The 13,083-nt window shown below is 31.7% G+C and overlaps 1 protein-coding gene across 1 annotated transcript in view; it reads right to left on the reverse strand.

The window, feature by feature from the left end:
- Positions 1-2,167: 2,167 nt before the first annotated feature.
- Positions 2,168-13,083, reverse strand: part of LOC129964135 (neuropilin and tolloid-like protein 2) — a 441,435-nt gene continuing 430,519 nt past the window's right edge. The window contains exons 11-12 of the mRNA XM_056078827.1: positions 8,532-8,860; positions 2,168-7,312 (exon numbers count right to left, since the gene is read on the reverse strand). Coding sequence (XP_055934802.1) covers positions 6,893-7,312; positions 8,532-8,860 — 749 coding nt within the window. The 3' untranslated portion in view covers positions 2,168-6,892. The remainder of the gene's footprint in view (positions 7,313-8,531; positions 8,861-13,083) is intronic.

Here is a 13,083-nt window from a genome sequence, read left to right on the forward strand (position 1 = left end):
TTTTTATAAAACTGTAAATGTATTTATAAAGTATATATTGAATTACTGGTAGTTAAATTATAAGTTAATAAATAACAATCAAATTAAATTTCTTTATTTAATTATTAAATAATTTTTCTTTAATTTTTTTTAAAAAGTATTTTTTTTTTTTAAAGTTGGAATTATTACAATTTTTTTTGTTAGGGTCGCTGGAAGGGTTTATTTTTTGTTTAGAAACATTGTGTATTCTTGTTCTGTTGATTGGTATTTTCTTTTATCTTTACAGTAATTTAAATAATGTTTTGTTAATTTAAAAAGTAATTAATTTTTTCTTTAAATTTGGATTCCTCATGTTTTTTTTTGGATATAAGCAGCACATGAAATTTTTTCTTAGTGCTACAAGAATTTTTCTTTACCTAGAAACACCTGGGAGGGGTCTTTTGGTTGGACCTTTGGATTTCTTGTACTCATTTTAGAAAGGTATTATTTCACGAGCATTAAAACTGCAAACAGCGAGTTACAAATATTCTAGTAAGTAAGATACTTGTGAAGTGGTGTTATACTATGTAGTAGTTTTTGTGATAAAGTCGTTGTTAATACTTCGTTACTACGAAACACGTTTGCAGAACTTATAACTCCGAAATTAAAGTTATATTATTTTGTAATTGCATGGGATTTAACCCCCAAGAATAAGAAATGAGAATGAAGTGATGTTATGATGAGGACAGTCTCAGATAATTACAGATTGGTCACTTAACAATACAGATATACAAGGTGGTTATAATTAAACTGCAACTAAATTATTGCAACGGAATTTGGTATATAGATTATACACGAGATGCACTCACGGAATTTCGAAAAAAAAAAGTTCCAAAATGTTGACCAGAGGGAGGCTTTTCCGGAAAAACATCAAATTTAACACAATAAACGACCAAAATGGAATACAAAAACAATATTGACAATCCAGAACAAGAATTATGAGTAATAAAATGAAAAAAAGCGGGAAAAGTTGGAAATTCCATAATGTTTCATGTGAGAAGCATCACAACTGATCAGTTATGATCTGCTGTTGAACAAATTGTCCATCGACTTGAAATTTTGCAGGTGAATGAGGATGGTCACATGGAGCATCTCTCCCTACACCATCCTGGACACGATTAACAACTGCTCCTCTTGTGCAATTTCGTCCTAATCTGTTCTTGTTTCTGAAAACTGAACTTTTTTTTCCCTCTCAAACAGCGTACTGTTATTTTTTCCTTACCTTTACTTAGTGTGGTTCGATGACAAGATGATCAGAAACTAGTCAATAAATGTTAATATTGTTTCTTTATTCCGTTTTTGTCGTTTATTGTGTTAAATTTAATGCTTTTCCGGAAAAGACACCCTCTAGTATACATTTTGGAACTATTTTTTTTTCTCGAAATTCCGTGAGCACATCTCGTGCATAGTCTACATATTAAATTTCGTTACAAACCGTTCATCCGTTTGCATTGTATGTGGCTATTTATAGGGAAAGTTTAATTATAATCAGCCTGTACATCACTTACATAAAAGTAGTATTTTTCTCTCATTCGGATGTAATTTTGTTATGCAAAAATAAATCATTAAATTAAAAGATGTTTATTGGATTACTCATCCTTTGTTATTTGAAAAAGTAATTTCAAGAATACTGAAAAGTAATTTTTATTTAATAAACATTTAAATTTTTAGTATCATGAATGAAATTCCTTAGAGTAATAATTTTTTTCCATAAAAATTCATTACTAATTAATGCTATTTCTTACAACAACAACATAGTATATTCTTCATTACATGTCTTTCACAAACTTCTTTATTCTTTTCATAATGCCTTAGTACTTGAAATCACATTTGCAAAGACCCATATAAAAGTGAAAATATGATTTTCTCAATTTAATTATCATATAAAGTAACTGTAACAAAATGGCAAAATTATTTTCTTCAAATATTTATTTTCCAATAATTTTATTATTAGTATCAAAGAAAGTAACTAATATTTTAGCCAAATGAAATGCGCAGTATTGTAAGATAGCGTTAATTTTAATTCAAAATAGCATATGGCTAGTCAATAAATGGCTGCTAAAATATTTATTAATATTCTGCTCTACTAAGCCTATTTTGAGGATTTCTATCCTTAAAATTTTTTTAAGGATTATATGTATCGTTTTCTAATTTCCTTTAGATATCCTTCCTTTAAATAGAAGGTAAGTGAGAAAGTCCTTTATCTTTTATATACTACTGTGATCAAAAAGAGATAGGAATCGTTCATTTAGAATATGCACGAGCAAGAAGTGATCCTTCCAAATAATTTAAAAAATTTTTTTCTCCTAAAACTCGTTTGGAAATTTTTCTAGTTTTTATCAGCAATCTATATAATACTTTCTATATGTAATTGGAAGTCACTTAAATTTAAATGAATTAAAATCTTACTGAATTGGCGAAGGAAATAAATAAAGGAAAATGAATTTAAATCTATTTTTCAAAAAGACATTTTTAATATGAAAATGATTGGAATAAAGCCTTTGAAAATATTTAATTTAAACCACAGTTTTTTTTTATAAGTACGAGTTTATTTTTAACTTTCGATCTCACTCAATATTTGAATTCGCTATAATAAACCCATAAGAAATGTGTCCGGTTGGACCTGATAAAAAGTTAATTCTCCTACTGTTTGGCGCGCAATTTATGCGGGTTGACAATTTGTCTATTTTCTATATATCCCGCAATTTCCGCGGATTGGAAGTTTATCTATGTTCAAATCACCTTCCGCGATTTTCCGCGCATTAATGGGTTTTAGTTAATACTTCAAATGTAGGCCCAGATTTATTTTTCCAGACCTATTATTCTTTTTTCTAAAAACTGATTTTTACCCTGTTATTAGTTGATTGTTTCTTAAAGTCTTTTTTTGTAGTGTTTACAGGGTAATTCACTTTTGCAGTTTTATTTGATTTTCAAGCATCATGTAGTCTCTCTTATTCAAGTTAAAATCAAGTATCATTTAAATTTTAAAACATTATTTTATTCTTCATTTTTTTAATGTTTTCCTAATTATTTCTTAATTTTGTTTTCTAACTAAACTTTTTGCTGGTTTTACAATTTAAAAAAAATGTCTGATTACATATTAACATTTTCTGCTCAAATAATTATGTTCGTTAAAAAAAAATTGGAAACAGGGACATCATTTTGGATATATTCAAGCTTTAGTTTTTCAGATCTATTAGAGGTATGTTATTTTCTTCATTTGTTTATTAATTATTCATTATTTATTTGTATCCAAATCATATTAACATCTAGGCTCCCTCCAACCCAATTTAAAGTGGAAATGCTACACATTATTTAAGATATACAAATGGCATCACAGGCCCTAAAATGGTCAGGAATATAAAGTTTAATATTTTTTTTATCATTTTGCTTAAAGCTATTTCTAAACTTTGAATTAAAAAAAAAATCCACTAGAAGGTGAAACAAACTTTCTCAAAAATGTAACGAGGCAGAGTGATGACTTTAAAAAAAATAAAAATAAAATCGTCAATTTATATTAAATTTTGGACTGAGTTCATCATTGGATTGATTTTCTGCCGACCACCTTTTCGTGCAACTGCGAAAACCTCAATTAAATATCATCAAGATAGATGAGCGAATCTTCAAGCAAGATTTCAATACCAAAATTGTGGATCTGAGAAAATTTTGCGTCAACAAGTAGACAGTATGCTTGCCTTTCTTCCTATGTGTATGCGAACACGAAAACAATAAACAGAACAAAGATAAATGAAATTTAGTAAATGGTCTTTTCCAAATTTTGGACCCAATCGATCAATGGGAAGAAGTTCAAATTAAATGCTCATTTTTCTTTGCTATATTGTTAAATTAAACACAAAATGCCGAGGGAAGAGTCTTCCTGGTGGTGGTAGCTCTCATTAGCAGTCTATCTTCGTACGACAAACTTGGTGATACAACAGGGAGTAAAGATATATAATGTGAATAGTTTTCCACATATTAGCTCCAATAAAGTCGGCAGGGAATATATAAGTTACTGATAGGATACTGATACCAGAGCGACAAAGTAAAGAATTTACTGATGCAACATTTGCAAAGCCAACAAGATAAATATTAAAATGTGTTCCAAATTATCAGAAAAAACGTCAGCGAAACCTCATCATAATTTAAAGATATTAGTAAATGGTGAAGACATTTGTGGTGGTCTCGGATTTGGAATTGGAGGTTTGTAATTTTGAGGCTTGATTTCATGGAACATCTTCCGTGTCTGTAGGGGCTATTGCAAGCTAATCTAGGCGGATATCCATTGCTGTGGTGTAAAGTATGAAGAGGAGGATAGATCTGGTTTAGATACAGTCTCATTCACAATAGGATGCTAATCTGACTAAACTAAATTAATATTTAATACATTGAAATCTCGTGTTTTTACAATCATTCTCAATACTTTTTGATCACAGTAGTATTTGTCTTTAAACATATTATTGTATCCCATACAAGTGTTAATTAGATTGTTTCGTTTTATTAATATTTGTCAGCAAATGAGCATATTGGAGAAAATGATTTAATAAAATCATACATCAGACTGAGATTTAAATTATCTCGACATAAAAAGAGGAAAGCGAATGGATTTAATTTATTTAACTTTCTTTTAAAACGATAGAATTAATATTATTGTATTGCTTCTGTCATAGCTGCTTCAAGTGGCCCTCCTTTCCCGCATAATAATATTGTCAATGGGAAGCTTTAAACACAGACATAGTAAAGAATTTTATCGAGAAATAAGCTAGGAATATCATATAAAAAGTATGATCTAATTCTCTATGAATCTTGTTTTGTACATAGAATTCTGGCAGTCCAAAAAGGATGAGACTTTGACTGACAGGATGAACGCATCACCTGTAAAATTTCCTATAAATATGACAAACCTTCAATAGATAGATTCCACGTTAAACTCTTCAGTTATTTTTTTTTCTTTCTTTTCTAAAGATCGCGGGGCTAAAAAATTCTACATTATTTTTTTTTCTCTCATCTTGTCACCCTCTTCTGTATATGAAGAGTGAGGTGAGGAATAAGTACCAAAGGCAAATGATTCAGCAACAAAATAATAAGAGAAAAGAAAAATGTTCAGGAATATTTCTTTTTTCCTTTCATTGTATGGAAATATTTTATGAAGTTATTCTTGTAGAAAGTCTTTTATTGTAGTTTGCTTTGCTCTGTGTGGAAGACACTGCCTGACTGCTAGTTCTGGAATAATAAAGGAGAGAACAAAGAAGAACCGATGAAAGAAAATGGTGATTTGCACCACGGAAAAGCATTAATGTACATTACAATTGAGCAGGGAAGTTTCCATTTTCTCTTGTTGTTGTTTTTATCCATTTGATTCTTTTTTAAAAACAGGGAAAAAGGTCCAAAAAAAGCATTTCATTGCTAGATGACATCTTGCTGCTTCTGCTCTAGTTTAGTCCACTGTTTTGTCGTTTCTTCCAAGTTATAATAGTAGCACCATTTTCAGATCTTTGGCAATGTAAAAAGCAGTATCTTGCTATTCAGCCGGGGTGGGCAAATCGCTGATAAATAGCAGAAAAAGGAAACCAGTCGTTGTTGTGAAACATTATTTAGCCACTGCGATACGTTCCTGCGTTCTTTTTTTCAATTAAATACTTTATAATAATTATCATGATACCTATAAGACTTCACCTAATTTGAAAATGCTATAGTTATTTATTATATAAGCTATCCATAAGCTGCAAGCTAATGTTTCCACGGAAAAAAATCTATTATTCCTGTTAACTAGATTACCTGTAATTTGGGATTCGTATAGCATGCTACAAATCTAAATAGAATAATATATTCTGTTTTCTGTAGAGTATATGATTGTTCTGAAAGTGTTCCTGGAATGTGGAACATGAGCAAGATGGTTTATAAAAAGCAATTTAGAGATAAATTAACTTTAAGAAATGTATAATGTACATAAGAGAGCTACCTTATTCGAATGGAAATTAACTTATATTTTTATAATAAATTGATTGATCGATGATTTGGTAAAAGTTGTATTTATTAACAATATCTTAATGAAATAATTCTTTAAGGATTTCTTGACACATCAAAACCATTTTATAATGAATTTGCTCCTGACAGTTACAATGTACAAATAAGTGTTTATAGTGTTTTAAAAATTAAATTTAAATTTATCATAAAAGCATGATACGAATCATTGCATTTTTCTCACGAATTTTCAGTAATTACTTAAACCACCGATGATTGATTTTATGTATTAAATTACTAACAAAAATCCGAAGAAAAGTTTTTTAAAAACCTGTTTACCAGAAGTGACACATAAAAATTATGTAAATCATTTAAAATTACTAAAAGTGAAAAAAAAAGAGAGCGCCATTTTTAAATTTGTTAAGTATGCACAATCCATTTTCTATGTATCAAATGAATAGTTTTACTTATTGTAGACAATCCATAACAATCTACCGAATGCATATCGAAATCAATGCATTCATTTTTTTTTTATTGGTAAACCTCACTGTACTAATCGCGGTGTTTAATGCACCAAGTAAGCCGAGGATGGCTGAATGCCCACCCCAAGCTTCGACGAACTGCTTAACAGTTGCTTGCTGCAGCAATGCATTGTCCACCGTCACAACACACACAAACACACACACACACATACACGAGTAGCTGAGTGTGAATGTCGAAAGAAAAGATGCTACTTTTCTGGCTCTTGAAACCAGTGTCCTCTAAATTCCAGCCTCGAAACCCTTCCACCTTATCGAATGGTAAAAAGTGGTTAGTTTTGCAAGAGAGAGATAGACAAAATCCATTTGTTTGTTAGTAGAGAGATATTCAACGACGCGTTACGTTTCCTCCAGAGGCTATTTCTGATATGGTCTCAGCGGTGCACTATGACGTCCGGCGCTGACCTCGTGCTATCGAAGCTTGGGGGTCGACTGGAGTCTTCGTCGAACTTCGAGGACAAAGGCACGTTTGCAACCGCCGTCTCGTCCTCCCGGGGTTCCTCCTCTTCTTCCACTAGGTACGAGCGGAAGGTGTTGTGCTTCTGACAGACGAGATTGTCGTGGTGATGTTCCATAGGAGTGCGTCGAACGTGGGGTGGTGGTGGAGGTGGGGGTAGCGGTGGGGAGAAACTCCCCCGCCGTTGGCAGCCGTGCTCTTTACACATGGGGTTGATGCCATCCGGAAAGGAATTGCTAATGATGTGGATGCCACCATCCGCGCTGTTGCTATTATCCCTATCCCTGCAGATCACGTGTCCACCATTCGGGCTCTTGTGGAAGATACTGAGATCCACCTGCGAAGGAAGAAGGGAACTTTAATAAATGAGATGCTACTTTGATAATCAAAAACAAATCAAATAAAGAGCACTCAGACTACGTGCGGTCCAGCCCCCATTGAATGATGTTATGTAAGATTGTTTTCTTATTGGATTCACTCTAAGTCAGAGATAACAGCAAGAGTTTTCGTGCACAAAATAGCGAATGTTGGTGTTTTAGATTCATTTCTGCTTAAGTACTGAGTACATCTACTCAGAACATACGAAAAGCCCATTTATTATAAATTGAAAGTCACTATCAAAATCGCTAAAGCTCTTCGATATGAACATGAGAAAATGAATGACGTAAATATTTCCAAAGTGAATGACAGCGAAAGATAAGCGAAAGGCCTTTTGATTAAACATAATTTTATTGTCGTCGCATTATAATCAGATCTTGGGCATGTTTGATCTATTTTCTAGTTTTATGAAATAAAAAAGTGCAACAGATTATCAGAATTTTCATAAACATCCAAATCTTAATGCAATTAATGTATTAACTTCAATGAGAAGAATAAGAGTTCTAGAGTATCATGGATTAAGTGGTCAGTTAATGGAGATAATATGGATTAAAAGAGCTTAATTAAAATTGAAAATCTATTTTTTAAGGTAGTAATAAATAAATAAGTAAGGTATTTTAGTAATAATGTATAATAAGGGTTTTTTTTTTTAAATTCATAATTTGTTATTTGGAGTCTTCAAATCATTTTTATCCTAAATTAATCTAATAAATAAAGAAGAATAAAAATTATTAACCTTTAAATTCCTAATATCTCTAAAAAATTATTACTTTTTTTACTTTGCCTTTTCAGATAAAAAAATGGGAAAAATACTAAACACTTTTTGTTTTAATCATGTCTTTGTTTACGGCTAAAAAAACATTTTGTTGCCAATCGGCAAGGCTACATTTTGATTGAGCTACAAAAAAAGTGGATAGCGATAATTAAAGACTAAAATACTTTAATTTTTTAACAGCTTTTACTTTAATAAGAATAAAAATATTATGCTCTGAATTATATAAATAAAACAGAAAAGTCAGGCAGACATTTTAAATGAAAAACATCTATTAATTTTTATTTTCAGCACTCATCCATGTTGATGTTGTAAATTGTTTTAATAGTAACATAAATAAGGGCCTAAGCCCATAGGTATGCATAGATTTGATAAGATTCCGGAAAAGAGAAAACTGGGAGCTCACCTCTGGCACATAACACCCATTCGATTCTTCGTCTTCCAGCCACCTGGGCGGGGGTACCTTTCTCCTTGCTGCCCCTATCTCCGCCGCCTGTGCCGCCAGAGCTGCCTCCAGCCCTGGGTCCATGTTGGTCAGCACGCGGTCCATCTCGCCCTCCATGGAGACCTCCTTGGAACGGCGCATTTTATATTCGCGCTTCTTCTCGCGTCGGTCCTTCACTTTGTTGTAGCACGTGATCACGATGGAGGCGCACATGGCCAGAACCAGAGCGAAGAACACCACCAAAATGGTGATCATATGCTCTGAGGCTAACATGCGGCTGGCCGTCATCGCTGTGGAAGAAAAAAGTCGGAACTTTGTAGGCTCAGTCCATTTTTGAACCTTTTATAAAATTACACTTTCAATTGATTTTTAGCTCTTTAAGAAAATAATATATATAGTTCATTTTTAACACTTTTAGAAAATTACAGATGTAGTTGATTTTTAAACTTTTAAAATGATAAATATAGTTCATATTTAACACTTTCGAAGTCCCTCGTAATTGAGGACGAAAAACTTCTGACATGGTGGTTGGTCCTCGCCACCCTTGTGGGTACACGAAAAGGTTGGGCTCTGGCCCCTCCCCCATCGATGAAGAGACATACTTCCTTAGGGAAGGGTTCTACCATGACCGGTGATGGCCCTTAGAACTCAATCACAGTTCCCGCCAGTGTTGCTGTTGCAGCGGTCCTGTCTTTCAAGATTTTCCGTGTGCCTTCCGGAGGGTCGGAGTAGTCAGTTTGTGATTAACACTTTCGGAAGATTGTAGGTACAGTTCGTTCTTAAACCCTTAAGAAAATTACAGACGCAGTTGATTTTTAACCCTTTAAGAAAACGATATAAATACAATTCCCTTTTAACATTTTCAGAAATTATTGGTACAATTCAATTTTAATATTGTCAGAGCTTCTTTTAAGACAGCTTTTTTAGCCATGTTCTAATCTCTTGATAATTTATTATAAAAACTAGTTTTTACTTTTAATGAAAATAATAAATGCGAGCCCCCATTTCTAGTTTTTCCTTATAGATTTATGCCTTCGTTAACATCGTTTTTTGAAGAAAAGTAAATTATTTGGGACTCAAAAAGGGTGAATAAGTTTACAAAATTCATTTAATGCGACATGTCGCAAATTCTCCCGCTTGTTAGAAGCAAATTTGCTGTATTTTCACTCGAGAGTTGCTTTGTAACTATGAGAATTCAAGGGCAAAAAGTTACGGAGTGGTAGAGAAGTAGCAGGAAATAAAGGAGTTGTAGAGAAGGAGAAGGAAATTAAGGAGTGGTAGAGAAGGAGAGGGAAATAAAGGAGTGGTTGAGAAGGAAAAGGAAATTAAGGAGTGGTAGAGAAGGAGAAGGAAATTAAGGAGTGGTAGAGAAGGAGAAGGAAATTAAGGAGTGGCATAAATATTTTTGATACTAGAATGTACCGGTCCACCCGTATGCATTAGCAGGGACTCGTAGAGGCTTCTTTATAAGAAACTGAATAGAAGGAAAGCAAAAATTGTTTATGTTTATATAGGAGGAAAAACAACAGAAACAAAAAAGCAGGTATTGTTTAAAAACGATATGGGCATTACTTATTAGCTTTATTAGATATACACATAAATGAAAGAGTATTTTCATTTTATTTCCATGATAATGTAACTGATTTCTAAATATTATTGGTTTAGTAAAAAAGTAGTTTACAAATTACTGCTTATAATTACTATACGAATTCAGCTTTGAGATGAAATTTTATCGAATGCATACAAAAGAACATAATCGAATGCATACAATAATTTGAAAATCATCAGTTTGTTTTTACCGGTTATAAGAATTCATTTTAACATTTAATTTTGAGCGAATATTGGCTTAACTTATTGAATTTTATTCGGGGTTCCACACACAAAAAAATGTATCATAGTGAATAAATACATTTTCATATTTAAATCATATGTATTGAATTCATTTTCATTACAGTGTTTTAGAAATTAGCATTATTATATTGATTTTAATTTGAAATCGATTCAGATTTCTTTTTATTTTAAGATAAGAAAAATGCATGCAATATCGAAGAAACATTCTTTAATAATAAGCAATAAAAATATAAGCAGTGATTAACAAACAAGAAATATTTCTAAGTTTTGGAGAAAGTCTTTAGAGAAAAATATTCCATTAAATTTTTCATAAAAGCAACGCATTATTTATTCATGAATCGTGAAGTGGAGCAAGAGGTTCAGGGATTCAAATCGGTGCATTTCTTAATTGTAATTCTCTGTAATTTAATTTGAAAATCATACAATGGACTTATGTAATGTACATAAAATTCAATTATGTGCTTCCTAATGTGTTATTTAAAAGTCTGAAATTCTTTTTTTTGTTAATAAGTCTTTTAAACTTTTTCATATATTATTCGCAATAGAAAGGAAAATTCTTCGAGTGGATAATAGGGTAAGATAAATGAATTAATAAGTAAAATTATTAGCATAACAAGATTGAAATGAGTGTCATAATGCTGCAAGAAATCGAAAGAATAAAAGGGCGAAAGGAATGTTGAATGAAAAGAAAAATGCATTTATATTCGTTTAATGCATTTGATCTATTTAGGTTCGAGAGAATAAATGTTAAAAGTAGAATAATCGAATTAATCAAATCTTAAAGTAAATAAAAGTCATTGTGGCTATATTCCACATCTTCTCCTAAACAAATGAGTTGAATTCAATTAAAGTTTACATACTTATTTCACGAGAAAGAATACCCTCAATTTTTCAAAGTTCAAAAATTAATTAAATATTCAATTAATTAGAAATTAATAAAATAATTTTTACTTTGAATGAAAACAGCTATTTTTTTAAATTTCTCTTTTATTTAATGCGTCTTTTGGACATATTTTTATAGGTCATGGTATAGTGATTTAATAATGCTAAAAACTTAGCTTAAGTCAAGTGTTCGAAATGACACAATCTTTCTTATGCTTCAGCTTATCCCCCCAAGGGGCACCTCGTAATTGAGGATGAGAAGTTTCCAGCATGGTGGTTGATTCTCGTTAACCTGGTGGGTACAGAAAAGGGTGAGGATCTGGCTCCTTCCATCGATGAACAGGACGTACTTCTCAAGGGAAGGGTTATACCGTGGCCGGTGATGGCCCTTAAGACTCAACCACAGCTAACGCCAGTGTCGCTGTCGCGGCGTTATGGTCATTCAGTTTTTTTCGTGTGCTCACGAGCGGGTTAAAGTAGCCAGTAAGGTTATACTTCAGTTTTTGTGAACAAAACCAATATGGCAAATATTAATAACAGAGAGAAAATTTTCTATCAGTGGTTTTTAAAAATTATCAGGTTTAAATGATATTCTAATTTTTAATTAAAAGCAGATGATAAAGATTTTAGACAATAAAAGGATATTTTTTATTTTATTCAAAAGTAGATTTTACGTTAAAAATATCAGATACGAAAGGATTTTAATATCTAGCTACTATACAGGGTATATGAATTAACAGACTTAACGGTTAGAAATATGCAATCGGTCATTTATGGGATTTCAATCGATTCAATTCATTTGATGGCTAACTCGAAGACGTAAATATGCCTATGATTTGTCGCCTGCTGTGCTTTGAAATCTTTCTCTTGCAAAATAAATGACATATTTCCTAATTAAAACGACGCAATGATTTTATATGTATCAGATGGGCACGAATTACCTATTTTAATGCAATGAAATGTCATAATACTGATTCGAAGACTGAATGGTTTAGAATATGAATGCAAAATATAAGCTTTACATCGCAGAAAAAAAAATATAGATTAACAGAAAAAGCAATATTTAATTGAATTAAATATTTCATAACAAATTCTATTTAAATTAGTACAGGATTATTCAAAAAGACGGAACAGATTTAAAACTTTTATTTCTAATCAACGACAATAGATGGAGACACATTCGATACACCACTAGATAAAGGGAATTTCGAAGTTCTCTATAAAACATTTAACATGAGTTCTAGTTGTATCTTTTGCAAAGTATTTCCTTTATTTAATTGTATTTTTAAATTTATTTACAAAGTATTTGTAAGGAACAGCAAATATCTGGTTGTATTTCTTTCAATTCAAGCACTGAATAGGAAATCAATTACTTTTATTACAGGTGAAGTAACTGTTCTTAGTTAATGAATTCCCTAGGGTAACAATTCGATATTGGAGATCTTGAGGAGCAACAGGCATAGGTTTAAAACACATCACATGATTTTGGTCGAAAAATTTCTAGCTTTTTTACTTTATCTGCTTGTAAATTTCTTCTATTACGTTCAAAAGCAGTTCAGATACACTCTGAATTTTCATTTGACCTGCGAAGACGACCAAGGTGTTTCCTTTTGCATATGCGACCAGTTTATACGAATTTTTTGAATCAACTATAAATCTGTTTATGATGTGGCTATTGTTTGGTGAACATATAATACGAAATGCAAAATGGATTCATTCCTCCCTGATAACGCAAAATGTCCAACAACATTCCGATATCTTCACGATATATTACGACATT

The sequence above is a fragment of the Argiope bruennichi genome, chromosome 3 (assembly GCF_947563725.1).
Source record: "Argiope bruennichi chromosome 3, qqArgBrue1.1, whole genome shotgun sequence".
Taxonomy (NCBI): Eukaryota; Metazoa; Arthropoda; class Arachnida; order Araneae; family Araneidae; genus Argiope; species Argiope bruennichi.